Genomic DNA, 18,690 nt, shown 5'->3' with positions numbered 1-18,690 from the left:
CATGCAGTTTGGTATGTTCATTGGCTTCTTAGAGTGCTGGTTTTTTGGCAGTTTTGATTGTCTCAAGCAGTATCTTAAAACTCGCTGAGTCAGACTCGGAATTGGACAAGTCACTCGGACCTGGACAAGTCACTCTGACCGGGCAGAATGCCAGGTCCAAGTGAAATGCCCTGGGAACTCGTTCTGTCAAGTGAAATGCCCTGGGAACTCGTTCTGTTTCATCAGTTCCCAAGGTTCCGTTGTTATATCTTTTAAAGGCTCAACCGAGTCCAAATTGGACTCAATCGAGTCTGACTGGTGACTGGACCAGGCCCTGCCAGGTTACAGGGCAAGGCCCAAGCTTGAAAACACTGATCTCAATATTTCAGTCTCTAGGGGTTGAAGTCTATTTTCTGTGTGTTGGCGTATGTGTGTGTTTGTGAGAGAAAGAGAGATGGTTATTGAAAGTTAATAATAATACTGCTTAATGTAACCTTTCCACTTTGATATTATAATTCCTCTTACCATGAGGAACACCATAAAACTCTGCCAAGTAGTTCAATGTCTCCAAATTGTTGCTACACACTTTCCACAACGATTCTACCTCTCCTTTGGAGACAGTGCCCCATTGCTCACAGTCCTCAAGAAAGCCCAAGAGCTTGGAGTAGAAACCATCATAGTTGATGACAACAAATGGAACTGGAAATTCAGATCCTAGTCTTTGAAGTTGAATCAGAGTTAGCATTTCAAATACTTCATCGAGAGTGCCAATCCCACCTGGAAATACAATCACAGCAGTCCTTTCTGACTCCCTATTCCTGACAGCTGCATCAACTAAACCATGCTTTCTTGCAGAGAAGAACCTGCTTAACATGGTAATTCTCATAACCATTAGATGCTTGCCAATTGCATAAAAAACTGAAATTGTGACTGGATATTTTGATACGTTTCCAAAACCAGAGGGATTTAATTGAAGTATACTGCAGTCGAATGGGCTATGGAAAACATAGTCCAGGAGTCGTTGTTTTTGTTTAAAAAATCAGAGAAACCATATTTTTGTGAAATCATGAAAAAGAAACATTACATACAGTCTGTTTACAAATAAAATTATAAAAGAAAACAATAGTTTTTATTTTTTTTAAGATAAAAGAACTAAGAACTTTGGGAAATCATATGAAATCCATTTCTTTTTATTTGATTCAATGCAAAATATGAAGAGACAAAGATATTTTGGGGGATTTAAAGTTCGATATTCATCCAAAACATCTTAGGATCAGAGATCGGGCGACAAATGTTAGTCATATTGGGTTAAATTTCTTTTTCGGAGTTTATGATCTTGGACATGGTGCCATCAACCATGTGGTATTGGGAATGCTAATTATGCTATATTATCTGACTCTTTTGTGTTGTGTTGCACGTGTGAACGTGATTCTCAAACTATGGAATATTTCCTACCATTCAAATTCTTAATGTTCAATTGATATACATAGAACATATAATTTACTAGTTTAGTACATGCTTTTAAATGTAATTATGTACAGTGTATGCACTATGCACATATATGTATGGTTCGGTGCCTCAAGACTGAGGTGCCCCACCTACGTGGCCAGACTCCCTCCCTCCCCCAGGACGGCTAAGGTGCTTCCCAGCGCTTTTAAAACCTTGCCTAGTCATCTTTGGTCGAATTTTTCCCGAACATGTTCCGACAACATTAAGATTGAAGTTCCCAAGACTAGTGGGAGCTTATACAGAGATTTCCTCACATGTTGCCAGTGGGAAAAAGTATCATATATTAAACAGCATAAACATGTTCTTCTTGAAAAAACGAAGTGAATGTGTGTTTTTTTTTTTAAATACCTAGGAAACATGTCTTTTTTCTTTTTTTGAAATACCTAGGAAACTTATCTAAGTATATTCAGCACTACCAGTAAAGAAGATACTACATAAAAAAAGGATTTGGGTTGTATTTGATATATATATATATATATATATATATATATATATATATATATATATATATATATTCTTTTTTTTTTTTTTTTTTTTTTTTTTTTGAACCTTTCAACTGTAGGTTGTATTTCATATTTTCCTAGAAAACAACAAAATAAACCAAGTGATCCTAATGTTTAGACCTGCATGTGAAGTATGTTTCTGGGGGGAGATAAGGATGGAGATTTGATGAGGTCCATTGGCCCGCTTCTTTCCGAATCTTGAAGCCACCAACTGGCTTTCCTGCTTCCATAGCTCCTTTAGCAGCTGCGTCCATTAGGCCAGGGCCAGCTCCAGTCCACGTTGTGCAGTCTAATAGAATTGCTACCTGCATAATAGATATATTTCAAAGATAATATCAAGTTCATACATTTATTGGTTTGCATGAAAACTGTAAATATTTAATTAATCCTTATGTAGAGTTCGAAGGTGCAGTGGCTATAGAAAGGCGATTCATATGGTCAACAGCTTTTCTCTTTTCTTTTTTTTCTGTTTTTTTTGAGTTTTTGCCAACAAAAACATATTTGGTATTGTTTGATAAAAAAAAAAATGGGCAAACAATCCATGCTAAATTCTGATTAATTTCAAAGTAGCTCCTTTTCATGGATTGAATATACATAGAAATCATGAAATACAAGAGAAAATAATCATAAAAGAGCCCAAGGTTACCGCTTTCGAAATCCTCTGCTCAAACAAACACAAGGTTTAGGAAGTCCAATCCCGATAAAAAGTGACATCTATACAATATTATATATAATATATTACTGGAAAATGCCTGTACAGAAAAGTTGTGATCTCCAACAAATTCTCTTGGAATTAACCTGTGATAACAGACTTCCTAACTGCAAAATGTCACAAAAATTTTCATAAAAAGATTGACTTGCCTCTCTTCCCAGTTCCACTGCCTGCAAGAAGTATGGGTGATCTGAGTTCATCCTTGAAGAACCCAAATAAACAACTCCCCTTTCGAGCCTCTGTATGATCTCATAGCATCGCATTATCTCCTTTTTCACCTATGAAAAACTAAAAAGTCATCAATCAACCACAACTGCCAAAGAAAAGGAGAAGAGGGGAAAAAATTTGTTTCAGGACAAGATACCTGCAATAAACATGGCAAATATTTTTGCAGATAATATACACAATGCAATGCAAGAACATCATGAAGCATAACTTAAATGCTTGTGCGCTGAGTGCTTGGAGGGTTATTTCAAGTGTGGCAGACATTTTGTAAATAGAGTATGTATGCTGCCAAAGACCGGTTATAGTAACAGGCTGTGGTGGGACTTAATGGTTTGGGGGACTGTACCCTGGACAGCATCTTCCCCAGGCTGTTTTTCCTAACCGTGGACCAGAATGTATCTATTGAGCAATCTATGAGACCCTGGATGGCCAAAGTATCTGGATTCTGATGTTTAAAAGGAACTTTCGAGAGACTGAAATTGCAGATTTGGCGACCGTATTGAACCTATGCCACCTCATATGGGTGAGCTTATCTGGTTCCCAGAAGCTTCAGGTATCTTTTCGGTCTCATCTATGGATACTGGTCTGACTGCCACTCTCTCTGTGGCTGTGGTGAGCAAGGCCCAGATTACCCCAGAGCCCCGCAAGACTCGAGCCCTCAATTAGCTTGTTATGCCCTGGAAATATTTTACTATAGATCAAATTCGGATGAAAGGTATCCCAATCCCTAACCACTTTTCCATATGTAAGGAGGCCAAGGAAAATGTAGATCACTTGTTTTTGCACTGCCTGATGACTGCTCAGGTCTGGGCTTCCCTAGGCCTTTCTGAGTGCCAGTCATATGGCCTGAAAGCATTGAAGCCCTTTTCTCCACCTATTTCTTGCTTCCATTCCCTGCAGCAGGTCTCTTTTTATGGTGAGCAATCATACTAGCCTCTATATGGACCTTGTGGCTCAGTGCAATACTAGAACTTTCAATAGCAGAGTGCAGGCCCTGTGTTTGAAAAGACAAGAGCCATTGTTATATTCTGGGCTAAAAAATGTCAAGCTTTTGGTGGTTGGTCATCTCTTGTCTTTCACAGAATTGCGGGAACATCATTCAAACTAGGCCTATAGTCATCATCATATGCGGTTTATGGACGTCCCCCTCCTTTTGGGGTTGTCAGACTCAATTTTGAGGTGTGTTCTTGTTATGATTTAACAACAGTCTTAGATGCGGAAAAAGGAACCCTAAAGTTGGATCCCAGCAATATCGTGTACTTAATTGCCTAGAGAAAAAATCATTGAGTACAAACATTGATACAAGAAACAAATCAAGAACAAAACGATTTTGCATGGTTTACCCCAAAAAGGTTACATCCACAGACATGACAAACTAAAGTCCACTATACTAATGAGAGTTGCATCGCAAATTTTGGGATACAATCATACAGAGCTAGCTCTCTAATCCTTGACAAAACCCAGTCAAGCAACCCTTTTAGACAAGCTCTCGTAACTGACATGGCTTGATGATCTCACATCTCTATTCTACAGCTAAACCACTATCCAAGAAGAGAACCTTTAGAGAGACCGAGAGTTTCTCTTACTAAAAGAGGATACCACGCAAAATCTCCATGGGAGCCGCTTCTCTACAAGAAACCAGTCTCTCACGCTTCAAGAGGCACCAAGTGTTTCTCTCTAGAGGAAGCTCACTTGTCTCTATATGAAGGCCTTGCCTCTCAATGTACATGATGACTTTCTCTCTAGAGGAAGCAACCTTTCTCATATGATGACCCCAAATAGGGCACACATGTTCTTTCCCTCTCATCCCATATATATAAAGGCTAGATCCCATACCAAATAGGAATAAGAAACTTCCCATAGATGTGATATACATCTCAAACTTACTATATACAACCAAGAGTCCTAATTTAGTTGGACTTCTATTTTCTTTATCCAATCTTAACCGTACTTGTAGGATTTCTGTGGGATGGTGATTTTGCTTATCATCTTCTCTAACAGTTCCCATCAACTTCATTAGTGAGAGGCCTATTCAGGAACCATCTCAGCCATTGCCTGCCCTCGTATTCCGACCTCAATGGGTACTCAGATTGTACCAGGGCTGATGCCTTGGCACTACTTGAGGGACTAAAACTGTATGGGTCTGGTCAGGGTTGCTCATTCGAAGTGGTTGGAGATTCAATCAATGTCATGAGATGGAGCTCCAAGCAGGCCCTTGCCCTTGGCACGTCGAACAACTGGTGGATGATATTTTGAAGAGATCTAGCAATCTTCAGTCAGATCTCATTCAGTCATGCTTAGCGAGAGGTTGATGTGCAGGCTGATGCCCCTGCCAAGGAGCAGGCCACTGAAAACGGTTTTGTAATCAATAGGCTACAGTCTTAAAATGACAGTTTTGTTATCACACTGTAAAGTTGTTTGTTTGTACTTTTCTTTTTGCTTTCAGCATTGCTGGTTTTTGCACAGTTACAGCAATTTGAAAATTGTAATTTCTTGGTTACAGCAATACAAAAGTCAATCTTGGTCCAAAAAAGAACAACATAATTGGTAAACATTTTCCAACTTTTAAATGAGCTGCACATGCATTGTATGCTGATTATGAATATGGGACCCTGAGTCCCTGATATTTGCCTCGAGTCAACAATGTGCCTAAGGCAAATGCTTTATATCCACCAAGGACACTCTGTAGCAGCATGCCAACCATTAAGGTAACATCAAGAATACAATGGCCACACACAAGAATTATAGGCATCTGATTAAACACTACCAAGGGCATTTTGGTAATCCTAAACTTTCTCACATCCTGGACGATGTAAATATGTACAGTTTGTTTTTGAAGATGCAGAATTCAGTGTTTTTGTAGCAGTGCAAATATATTACATATAAGGTCATTCCCAACAGGGATATTTCCACTTTGAATTAAACAATTAAGAAAAGAACTATATGAGATGTCTCCCTGATTTTATGCTTCAAAAGACACTGTCAAATGAAATAAAGTTGCCAATTCCACAAGGGACACATTGGTCATGTTTTAAGAATAAATATTAGGAAGGGAGGATCAGTTTCAAACACTCATGAATTACAGCAATCTTGTGATGAGATGATTCACCAGTTGTAGACTAGTAAAGGCCTTTATGCATTGTAATTTAAACATATAGTTGACTGCATTTCACTTTTTCGCTCCAAACGTCTCTGTAAGGTATCTCATCAAGTGATATTTTCTCTTGATAAGTAATGGTAGAATCTTATCAATTAAACAAAGTACAAAATTAAGAGACTTTTTATCAAGGAGATGCCAAGATAACATTTCTTCCACTACAAATTCCTGCAGGAAAACACCTTTATTGGCAAGTAGATCAGCCATGCAGTTAGCCTCCCTGATACATGACGGAAGGAGACAATAGCAAGAGGAGAAAATGCCAAAACTCTGTGCAATGTGAAGAAATTGCCTTCAGTGATAATCAGATTGCTCCAATCGGTGTTTTAAAACAGAGATCGGTAGAGTGGATTGCTCACCCACAAATTCTGATCCCGATTGGCCGGATGAATAAAAAGATTCAAGAAAAAATAAGCATAAACCCATCTTCATATTTTCTTTGATCATTTAAGTCATTTCAAATAAAAAAATGAATTAAATATTGATTAAAAACAATCTCAAAAGGGAAAAGACCGCAAAATTCATACCTCCAATTTCTTCCAATTGGACTCAGATCCAAATATCGATAGAGGGTTGAAAAAAGAACAAAATGCATCTAACATCATAAAAGAATTATTGAAAAACAAGAGAGAATTAGAAAAGTAGCGGATCAGGCTTGGAAAGAAATAGCCAAAATTCAAACCTTTGATTTTATTGGTTTGGAGTTTTTCATAAATCTTCGATACAAATTTAAGAGAGAAATAAAATCGAACAAGATTCCTCAAATTTCTCAAAAACTCTTGAGAAATGGCAAAGAAATTGAAAAAATTCAATAGGGGGACTTTTTACACCACAGGTCTGCACTGAGGGTATGGCTGATTAACCAAGATTTGTGTACCCGACCCCAAATAGATGGGAAAAGGTTCTGATGATGATGATAACAGGGCCGCACACTGATTCCAACCTAGAACCGGGACACACCTGTTTAGTACATTTTGACATGTATGACCTGCATCTTTGACATGCCAGATACCCCATCAGACACCGTTCGGGCATGTCTTAATGGAATTTGTGTCAGGCACGTGACTCTTAGCACACCTAACATCAACATGCATGTCCAATTTCTTGGACAAGCTTTGTATGTTTTCAGTTAGTTTACTTTAAAAAGTCACAAACTAATTCTGCATATAATCATATATAGACATGCAAGCATTGTACAGACCTGTATGGATGTGTCGTGTCCAAAACACCACTTTATGAGGAGTCATGATTGACACAACATGTACATATCCAAAGTCCAAAATGGAAACACTTGCCCATATCTTGTAACATAGAAGCGTATCTAAAGGTCCCTCCCCCCACCCAAAAATAAAAGAGCATCTTCCCCTGCTCATCCGTTAGGATAACCAGGATTCCCTCAGGGGGGCAGGTTATCCCTCAAGAACCCATCAAAGTTTAACTCAATATACCCAGCCCTTGGGCCACTAATCTCATACACATAGGGAAACCAGCCATTCATGATCATGCAACCTCTCTCAATACCCAAGAAAAAAAACTAACTAGGGCAATCATATGCAACATCGATTGATGGGGAACCACAAAAGCTACAATTTCTTCAGGATTCTGCACAACTTTAACACAACAACAACTCAATGTTCCCTTACATATGAAATGGCTCACTACCATTTGCCTTTATAGCTTATTAAGGTTGTGAAGGTCAAAGTGAGCATGGCACAGGCCAAACTCAATATATGCGTGCCCTCAAAGATTTATCCTTAGTTGCATACTGGGTAAGAAATCCAGTGTTGTTCAGGTCCTAATAGGGAAACAGCCAAAGAGGTCCACATTAGGGCTACCAAACATGTAATGCTTGGAAACATTTCCAAGCGGAAAATAGTTTGGAAAGAAGAGTTAATGTTCAATACGTCATATCATGTTTTAAAGCGATACACAAAGGACGAAGAGAACAAGGAAACGAATGTAAATTAATGCATTTATTTAAATCCTATGATGTGCTTGACTGGATTTTAAAACATACAAAACTCAATATTTTGTTGATGATCACTATATCATTTTGAAGCCATGCATTGTGGGTTTCATCCAACATCAAAAAATCTCACGCTGTAATCCCCTCTTCCTCTCTAGAAAAAGGAGGTTACTTTTACAGGCGAGTACAGAAATTCAAGGAGTAGCATCTATAGCAACTACAAAATCTTCGTTTTTGAGCCTTACACATATTTATGTATAAATAATTATACATTTATTGGACTTTATCAAAAAAATTATACATTTATTGTGTTTGCTGCTTGTTTTTGCATACATGTGCATGCACCTCATACTTTGGCATTTATAAAAATGGCCTCCAAGAGTCTATTGTAATGGATATTCGATATTGTTACAAAGAAGAGGAACATGTTTCAATTTGATGTGAAAAATTGCATTCCTACATGCTGAAAACTGAAGAAGTTTACATGGATGATCACCTACCTTAACCAAGAATTTGATTGGCAAGCTGGGCAATCAATTATGGGCTCATTAGGCAAAAGATCAGAGGCTAAACCAGTAAGCAGTCCCTTTGATTACTCTCACTTCAAAAGTAAACGTATATAATAGTAATACACAGTGTTGCTAATAGTCTATGAAAATGCTGCCATCATCACAAGTGAGTTTTGATGCCTTTAAGAAATATTTTATTTATTTATTATAATACATTAAAAAAAAACAAAGCCTTACCCAAAAATGGAAAAAATGACAACTTTAAATAAGAATCAATAAGGTTATTCAGATGTGAAGAAAATATGAGAACTAATATATACCATACAAATAGAAGCTATTATTTCTATGGAGAAATAGCTCTATAGCTACTAAAAACAATTCTCTCCTGAAAACAATATGCCATGACTATTCTACCAAGTAGTCAACGCCAAGCGCAAAGCCGTGTGATGTTTTGATAGAGAAAGTCATCCATTAATAACAAATCTGGGGATGTTAGCAGGCATCCAAGACACTCTGGTGTTTGTTTTCTCTGGAAAATTTATCAAACTTCACCTAAGATTTGAATTAGTACTATCTTATCCATATTCTTTTTAAATTCAAGTAGCCCATCATTCTTTTGATTAAATTTCAAATAGCCATAAAAGACACATCAAAATGGGTTCTGAAAACATATAAAATTACATCACAAGCAATTTTAAGAACGTCATCACAATTAACATGTTAAATAGTTCAACTTTAAGTGTACTTTGACACATTTCACTTTTCTGATAAACCACCTATCATTGCTGTGGAGAAAGTGTATACATATAGTTATGTATGTTTCTCAAATGTTCCATAATCATTTTAAATATGTAGTCACTGTTGTGAATCAGTAAAAAAAACTTATCTGCATATGGATTCCTACAATAGTAGGGGGCAATAGGGCTCTCACATAGAGATGTGCACCATGCCTAGACGAGTTTAACCTGACTGCTCTCCAGGATTTCGAGGATATAGTGAAGGACAATTTGATGTAGATTTTTTATTGGATTTCACAAGAGAGAGGTGGCATAAGTAAGGGTACAATGCCTCTGTCATCACTCTAATTTTGATAGTGGAGGGCACTAGTGATATTTAAGATTTTAGACCATCTGTCTGACCATTAGTGCGCAAAAATCTTGGCCAATATCATGATCATAAGACTTTTTTTGGAAGATAGTTGACTGTGTCAGTAAGACTTAAGAATGTCTTTTTTCAACTTATTGAAAAGAATGTTTTGTTTCAACATCATCCCCTACCCCTAATTAGGGGTAGTTGGCTAATGAATAATTTGCCCATGATTGTATTAACTCCCGATTTGAGATGGTAAGGTGTGTATAATATGCAAAGTGGATATAGAAAATGTATACGACCACTTGACTGGAGCTTCCTAGACTATTTGCTAGGGAGCATGCATTTGGGGGGAAAATGGAAATGACAGATGTAGAAAAGTGTCTCATCCTCACAGTTTTTAATTTTGAATAATGGGTCATCACATGGTTTGTTTTGGCATTTCTAGGGCTCTTCAGCAAGAAGATCCTTGATTGCCATCTCAATTATGTAGATCCATAGACTCTATATCTATTTTGAGTTTTTAACTCTCATGGAGGCTATCAATTGAGTGATTAACAAGGCCTCCAACGTTTGTTTTGAAATTTATTTATTTTTGTCAACTCCTGAGGGCCAATGATATCCCATCTCTAGCCCACCAGAAACAACTTTATCTTCTACAAGGGATCCATTGAACAGATTCACAAACTATGGCTAGTTTTTAGAAGTTCAAGGTTGCATATGGATTGAGAATCAAATTGAGAAAAGTTCCTCAGTGTTTGAGAGAATGTTGGGATGCAGTCCTCCCTAAGTTAAATATCTCAGCCTTCCATCTTGCATCAGTGAGTTTAAAAGACATTTTTGGAACTAAATCATAGAACACTTTGAAAGGAGATTGGATATATGAAAGAGGAGTCAATGCATTTATTTTAGGGAGAGGATTATGCTTATTAAGTCCACCCTCTCAAGTATCTTGGTACCTAACATACTTGTATGAGAAGAAGTGTGATTGTGTCTAGAGAGATTACCAACTACCAAAAAGGTGGAAAGGAGGAGTGTGATTGTGTCTAGAGAGATTACCAAAAAGGGTGGAAATGAGTCTCATAAATTCAACCTTTCCCAGGCAGGAAGGATTTCGATCACTATATGTCTGGTGGATTGGGTATTCTTAGAGAAATTTCACTGCAGAAAGATATATTGGGAAGTGGCTTTCGGATTTCCCGAGATTGCAAATGGTTAATGGAAACCTGTTAATGGTAGTATGCTACTATTGAGTTGGGAGGGGTGACATATAACTAATCTAAGATACAGTTTCAGATGGCATTAAGTTTAAGATCAGAGAGTTGTAGAGACCAAGCATTTGACATATCTTCTGCTCACCTTTTGCAGAACAATTCAGACTCAAGCATAAAATTTTCTGACTAGTTTGAGCAAAGAGGGGGAGGAGTAGTTTGTTGACCTCCGTACCGTGGGGCTTTAGAACTAGGAACTTGGAGACCTCTACATCTTGATGGCCAACTGCGAGAATTCCTTTATCCCAAGATCAAGTTTTGATTAGAGGAAACTTTTAACGTTTGGAATGAGAAATTGGGCCAAGAATAGTCTTGGAACTTTCCAACGGGAGAGTAGCAAGCCTGCACAAGATTCTCCCCACTGCATAGGGGATTCCAAATCCCCAATTAGCGTCTGATGTATAGAGAAGACTCAAAGGCAATGGATCACCAGCTATAAGTTAGAGAGATCCATAAGGAGTTAGACACATTTGAAGTAGATAAGGTTATGCCTGAGGTGCCAAATTCTTTAGAATCCTAGCATGTTCATTGGTAGAGAGACAGGAGTGGATACAAAGTGCTTAGAGGCAATTTGAGCTTCCAAAACTTAGCATTTGAAAGAACCATGATATACCCCACTATTTCTTGCGATCCTATGTTGTAAGAGTGTGGAGGGCAAAGAGTAGACACCAGAATGAGTGACTAATTAGGCCCCCACTTTCTAAAGTACCATAGTTCATAGGACCAGTATACATTGGATTCACCTTTTTACTCAATCTCAAGCTCAACCTCAACCCCAACCTAAAATATTTATTAGGAAGCCTAGTTCAGTTGGGTTCGATGGTATCTTTCATGGCAACAAACTGGAGGTTCTGAAGGCCTTCTGAGTTCTGTTGGATATTCCTTTCTATCCATAGAAACCGCCATGATATTGAAGATGAAGGTTCACAATTCTTTGGTAGGTCAGCAATGAGCTTGGAAACTGGGAGGCGTTAATTGACATTGAAACCAATCAAACACAGTTTGATTCACAAGGTCCTAATGGGATAAAACATCACCACTTTATATTTCCAAAATACAAGCATGCTTGTCGAAATTCAGACCATGGTCCACAAAAACAAGGGTATGCTAAATCATCAGCATCCCTGATACCATTATTATCTCCTTATAAGAGATAAACCAATGGTTATGAACTGATTCTCTCTCCCTCTCTCTCAAAATAGAATTTCATGGGCTCGATTTATAGGAAGGACATGCAAAGATCTATACGACGCCCAAGAATTAAGAGAAAATCACATTTTCCAACCACTCAGGAGAGAGATGGGTGTAACCTCATTTGCACTACTTCGTTCTTCGTGGTCTCTAAGCTCATTTCTGCACACGATGCTTCTGGAGACATGCTTCAAAGAAGCAAAAAGAATGGCACCTCTGCTTTCTCCATGTCTGAAATTCAAGGGCCCAGAACTCACCTCGATTTGGAAAACACCATTTCTGATCAGATTATGAGAACCCAATGGTTTTAGTGTGGAAAACGCCATAGCTGGGGTGCAGAGTTTGAACGAATGACGGCAAAGAGCGAGTCTTTACCGGGACAGAGAGCCAAGTATTGTCATGGGAGCTATTAGGAATTTTAGTTTTGTTTAGTTCGGGTTGTTGTGTCATTTGTTCTCAATCCACACATAAAGAACGAGGAGGAATAAAGAGTCCAAAAAGTATATTCTTTCTTGTGTCAGGGCGGCCACTAAGATGCAAACTCATTCTAACGCCAAAATTGCAAATTTTGGTAAATTTTGAGGTGAGTTTTTCTTTTTTCTAAAACCTTTTTAAATCTTTTTTATTAAAAAAGTATTATATACATAGAGGTTTTTTTTTTTTGGTATAGGGTGCAGTTTGTATAGAGCCGAGGCTCTAAACAATCAAAGTAAAGATGTTGAGAAATGTGGTTTCAATAATGGAAATCATTGCGATGGCCTTAAAATATATTTTTATCGTTAATTATAAAATTTACAGCTTTAAAAATAATATAGTTCGAGCATATCTATGAAAACTTGAAAATTGACAGTCCAAAAATACGTTGCAAGATGCATTATTTTCAAAACTTGAAATCAATTTTTTTCTTATGTCTATACCTCTTGATGTCAAGATGATCAATTTGAGGATACTTGGGAATCAAAACAACTTCTTTTAGTTAAATTTTTGAGGTGGGCTTTAATTTGATGGTTTAGAGCCTTGGCTCTACATAAATTTTTCATATTTGTAACTTTTATATTTTACATTTGAAATCTATTTTTCTTGTAGAATTTCTTTCCCCAAATGAGGATTTATAGTGTTATGGAGAGTATGGGTGACGAGACCCATTTAGTTTTAAAAAGACTTTGATTATGACGTCCTCATAATACATCCAATTTACCACTTGAAGTACCGGCCCAAAAATGTATGTATTCTATGGGTTAAGTGCCAAACCAATGCATGAGACTTAACTCGCTCCCGCAAGAGCATGTTGTTTATTTGCTCCCTTGAGTAAAAATAATTTAAAATTTTGGAATTCATTTAAAAATAACTAGATAATTATTGTTTACATAATTTGAATCTTCAACTCTTTAACACTTCGATAAAAAATTAAACGGTTTATATTCAATTTTAAAATATTATTTTTGGTCTCAAAGAAGAAAAAAGTCTATATAAGGATGCTACCTTATAATGTAGAACTACAGATGCCCCTCAAAAATCCATCGGAATAGGTAGTTTTAATGTTGAAAAACCCTTTGATTGATCATCTCGATATCGAGATGTATGATTATGAAAAATAAAAATATTTTAAGTCTCAGAAATAGTGCATTTTACAACATATTATCTACACCGTCGATTTTCAAGATTTTCATATGTTTATAGATCTACTAGATTTTAACAATTTTTTAAATTTAAAATTTTATAATTAGATATAAAAATAGATTTTGAGATAATTCTAATAACATTTACATCAAAATTATATACCATGATAAAATTTGAAAGGCGCCTTACCTCTACATCTACGAAGGCGTCTGTGTGCCAACTGCACCCTCAAAGAATAATTTGAATTTTACTTTTTGCCTTTTATTTTGAAGTTGACTGCTAGGTTGAAGAGGATAGATCCCCAAAATTTGAGTCCTAAAACAACCCTTGGTTGGGTTTGCCCAAGAGAGCACATGGATAGTGTGCTCTAGCAGGAGCATGAAGTTATTTCAATGGTACAAAATTTATTATCATGGGTTGCGCATTTGAGGTAGCCTTACAATACTTCAAATTTTTTTTTTAGTGAAGTATGAGTTTGATAGATCAATCACTAAGCTCGTGTTTCACTCGAAATAATGAGTTTGGCACTTGAAGTGTTGTATCCATTGTTGTGTTACAAAAAAATAGGTCTTGTATGGAGGTATTTTTGGCAAAAAAAAAAAAAAGTTCCAACAAGAGAAGGCTAGCACATAAAACATAAAAAATCTATTACTAATTTGCTATAACTTTAACATGATTCTAAGCAAGGATACTCAATGTTTTTTAAGAATAAGGCTTGGGCTTGATTGGTTAGCAATTGACATTAGCAATGTTACATCTTAAGCTCAATCCCTATAGCTAAACTACTGAAAAGAAAGAATGATGTACAATGATTTTATGAGGTGTTTTAAAACTCGTAATTGGGTCCCGCATTGGTTCTCTAGTTAAGTGATGCCCAATTCTTTAGGGCCAAGAAAACATAATGAGAAATTTACGTAAAAATACCTTAAAATGATATTTAAAAAGAGTCCCCAGTATTTTACATTTCACACTCAAGTCTCATTTTTTAAATATTTTTATTCTAAAATTACCCATGTTTAGACATCGAGTGTCCTAATTGATTTTTTAGTATAAGTAAAATAATGGTTTGCACATTGGATCTTGAAACCAAACTTTTTGTAAGTAGATCCGCTCACTAAAGGAATATCCTGGGTTAGACACCCTGAACTACTTGATGAAAGACCGGTTGAAATTAGATATTCGGACTGGTCTTTCGCAACAAAAATGACAAGTGAGCTGATTGATATTATTTTCTTTTAGGGGTAATTTCGATTTGGCTCATTCCTTAGTTTTACATTGCTTTTCACCATGAACCATAAACATCAGATAATGCATCTACCCCAATTCAAACCTAATTGATGGGGGAACGTTAGATTTTGTGGATAGAAAGAGGAAAAAGGAAGTGAGTGCATGAAATGAAGAAACTTCGGAAATTTTCTCCCTTTTTAACATAGAAATCCGATATTCACTCATGCTCCCATGACGGGTTAGCTACCCTCCCAACATCACTCTTTCTGCTCATGAAATCTATGGTTTTTCCGTTAGTTGAATTTGGATGGAGGTAAATGCATTTTCCTAATGTTTCTGATTCAGGGTGGAAAACTGAAAACATGCACAATGTCAAGATGATGATACTTCTTCTCCAAAATGGATGCAAAGCTAATCATAATGATTCTTACATCCCTGTGTCTGTGAGCACTCAAAAATTTTAAAGAAAAAAAGGAACTTTTGAAACAGTAGATGGTTGGCGGGGATTTTTTGGATTCATGAACACAATGAATACAATGGTATATATGGTGAATCGATTGATAATGAGTTTGCAATGACATAGAAAAGAAAATTATAGTACCCAAGGAATCATGCACTCATGTGGTTTCTATTCCAATAGTCGTAGAACACGAAAACGAAAACAAGTTGCCAATGTATGTTAAACTTTGAGAGCAATCTACCATTTCAAGAAGCAATATTGTTACCAATGGTACTAAAATAACCATTATAGTGTGCAAGGGCCATGCATCTAGAAAGTAGAAAGTTGTCATTTATGGGCATCACTTGAAGGTTCTTGATGGAACATAGATCATGCTCTATTCAGTCTGGTTGAAAGTGTGCAGAAGGGCCAGTATGATGGAAACTTCTTCAAAATGGTTCTTAAATGTTCTTGATATAAACCACCTTTCAAGGGTTGTGTACTACACGAACAGGTAACCCCTTTGTCTAGAATTAGAAGGCGCGGGACCTTGAGAAGCATTTAATCTTGTAAAGTAGTAGTTAATGAAATTGCGTTTTATTAGCAAAACGTAACATCTCGGGTTCCATTGCTACCCATTAAAACTAAAAAAATAGTAAATAAAAATAAGAACATAAGTACTCTATACTTCGAATGAAAACTCAAACCTCTTAAGAAATTTCTTGGGTTTTTAATTCTGGAATATATAATCAGTCTATCCTCATCTTCATTAGAAAATTTTTGGGACATTAATGGTTTAGGAATGGAACTGAGGATTCATGTTCTTTTATTCATATAGAAAGCTTGCTCCTTGCATTCAATGTCCAAACTAGTATCCATCGGTTTCGAATATTTGATGTTTGAACCATTTTCTTTTCTGTTGATTGAGCAGATCTAGCATCCAATGTCTTAACATGAAGAAATAGGTGTAGACTGTGGATATTTGAAAAACTCAATAAATAAAAAAAGTGGTTCAGATATCCAATGTCCAAATTACTCTTGCAATAAATAATAGAAGACCTTCGTTTGGATATTTGGATGAACCGGGGCAAAATGGAAATACAAAAAGAGGGCAAAAAGGGACTTGGGCATACAAAAATATGGGGCTTTCTTTATTACAACTTTGCAATTTATCTAGGATTTTTGCATAAATATTAAAAATTAAATTGGGTGAAAATCATCAATTCTTCTCACAGAATTACCATGTTCTTTGATAGAACCAATTGATTCCACCAAATTAGCCAGATTCTCAATTTCATAAAGGAACCGCATTGGTCCCTTGCCGAAATCGATCTAAATCAATGATTCCTTATTTGGATCGTTTTTAAAACCATGATTATGATATAGAAATTAGGGGCAATCCATGTAAAAAGCCTATTTTCTTTTGGAATTAAAAAGCATTACCAGTATTTTCATATTTTATGCCAAGGTTCTTTTATTGTCAATTTTTCATTTTTACACCTGCTCTCGAACTTGAAGCGTTGGACTCTATTTCATGATTTGTTTTTAGAAGTTGATCAACATGTGAAGTAATGTATTGACATCTCTATAATAATTGGCTCTGACACTCCAAGTGTCGAACTAACTTTTGGCACTTTTTCTCTAGAAGTCGAACCGACACTCTTAAGTGTTGGTCCACCTTCTTTCAGTGCCGTCTCCAAAAAATAAATAAATAATTAAAAGATCAAAACAAAATATGAGGAAGGCAATTCATCTCTCTTACTGGTACTTCAAGTGTAACTTCTTAATAAATTGTTGAGGTGAACAAAAACTGTGGGGTGGAACTTCAAGAGCGAAAATAAAATGAAAAAACCCTGATGTAAAATATGAAACTATTGATATTGTTTTTAACTTCCAAAAAAAATAAGATGTACTTTACTGCACTACAAATGAAGACATCACTATTTTATACACGATACGGTTTTTATGAGTTCTAGAACTCCTATGTAAATATGCGGCCCTTCTTCACGATCCAATTTTTAGATGGATTTTGGATTTAAGTTTTTAGGTATATATAATATCTAACATGGAGATCATTAATATGTTAAAAAAATAAAATTTTACTACTAGAAATGATATTTTTTATTTGATATGTCTTTATAATTACTTGGGTAACTTTTATTTATTAATTTTTAAATTTTTTCAAAAGTGTGTGTGTGTATATATATATATATATATATCAAATTTGAGATTAATATAATATGTATTAAAAAGTAAAATTAAGATATAGTATAGGTTTTAAAAAACTAGAACTTGAGTGATTTACTCGAAAGTCTAAGTGTAAAATATAGGGGAAATTATAATAAAACCCCGAGACTGCACTTTCTATGCAACTTAACCCCAAACTAGTTTTTTTTCTCATTTTTTTCCAAGAAACAGACTTTCTATGCAAATATCCCCCCAAGGAAAAAAGTTCATTTTTTAGACGAAATGCCCTCCTCGTACACAATTTGCCTAGATTTCGCGTTAACTTTTGGACCTTAGTAGCACATTGCTGGAGCACACAATCGAATTGTTAAACCCAATATTCTAGAAACTTAATTGTCGGACCGCCTTTTGCAACTGTCAGAGCGCACTTACACAGTGCCAAAGCATTGTGATTCCAAAGTGTTCCACTGTCCGATTGCACTTCCACAGTGCCGGAGCCTTGTGACTCCAGAATGCACTTACATAGTGGCGGAGCGTTGTTCTACTGTTAGACTGCACTTACATAGTGTCGGAGCGCTGTGATTCCAGAGTGTTCCACTGTCGGAGCGCACTTACACAATACTGAAGCGCTGTGATTCCAGAGTGTTTCATTGCTGGAGCGCACTTACATAGTATCGAAGCGTTGTGATTTCAAAGTGCTCCACTGTTAGAGCGCACTTACAAAGTGCCTGAGCGTTGTGATTCCAGAGTGTTCCACTGCTAGAGCGTACTTACACAGTGCCGGCGCCCTGTGACTCCAGAGTGTTCCACTATCGGAGCGCACTTACACAGTACCGGAGAGCTCAATCTACTGTTGGATCTTTTTCTCTCCATGTCCCTCGACCTTTTTTTTTTTTTTGCTTTTGGGTGGTGTTACATGTTAGCCAATAATAAGGAGTAATTTGCAATAAAGTTGCAATTTAGGGAGGTAAACCAAATGCCATCATCATTAAATCGAGCAAAAAATTGAGCTCAAGCTTTGGGGCTTGGGCAGAGCCAAAGAAATTGGTAGAGAGCACAAGAAAGAGGGAGAGGGAGAGAACTCAGGTCGAGGGAGAGGGAGAGAA

At 36.5% G+C, this 18,690-nt stretch overlaps 1 protein-coding gene across 1 annotated transcript; it reads right to left on the bottom strand.

Annotated features, from left to right (window-relative positions):
* Window positions 1–437: 437 nt before the first annotated feature.
* On the bottom strand, window positions 438–12,578 carry LOC18446638 (Putative lysine decarboxylase family protein). The gene is made up of 4 exons (XM_088849590.1): window positions 12,231–12,578; window positions 2,849–2,981; window positions 2,112–2,292; window positions 438–842 (listed from the first exon to the last, which is right to left on the bottom strand). Exons 1-4 carry the CDS (start codon window positions 12,435–12,437, stop codon window positions 464–466), a joined length of 900 nt encoding a protein of 299 aa, XP_088705716.1. The 5' UTR covers window positions 12,438–12,578; the 3' UTR covers window positions 438–463.
* Between the last annotated feature and the right edge of the window lie 6,112 nt (window positions 12,579–18,690).

The sequence above is a fragment of the Amborella trichopoda genome, chromosome 10 (genome assembly GCF_054954075.1).
Source record: "Amborella trichopoda isolate Santa Cruz 75 chromosome 10, AtrichopodaSantaCruz75HAP2 v2.0, whole genome shotgun sequence".
In the NCBI taxonomy this organism is placed as follows: domain Eukaryota; kingdom Viridiplantae; phylum Streptophyta; class Magnoliopsida; order Amborellales; family Amborellaceae; genus Amborella; species Amborella trichopoda.
This window is presented reverse-complemented; position numbering and strand designations above follow the sequence as displayed.

Bases quoted from the DNA above. Each gene is read 5' to 3' on its own strand.
- LOC18446638 (XM_088849590.1), bottom strand. From the start codon at position 12,437: ATGGCGTTTTCCACACTAAAACCATTGGGTTCTCATAATCTGATCAGA. The intron at 2,982-12,230 runs GTTACACCCATC...AGTTTTTCATAG, and splicing joins AACGAAGTAGTGCAAATGAG to GTGAAAAAGGAGATAATGCG. The intron at 843-2,111 runs GTCTAAACATTA...CATGTTAAGCAG, and splicing joins GAAACATACTTCACATGCAG to GTTCTTCTCTGCAAGAAAGC.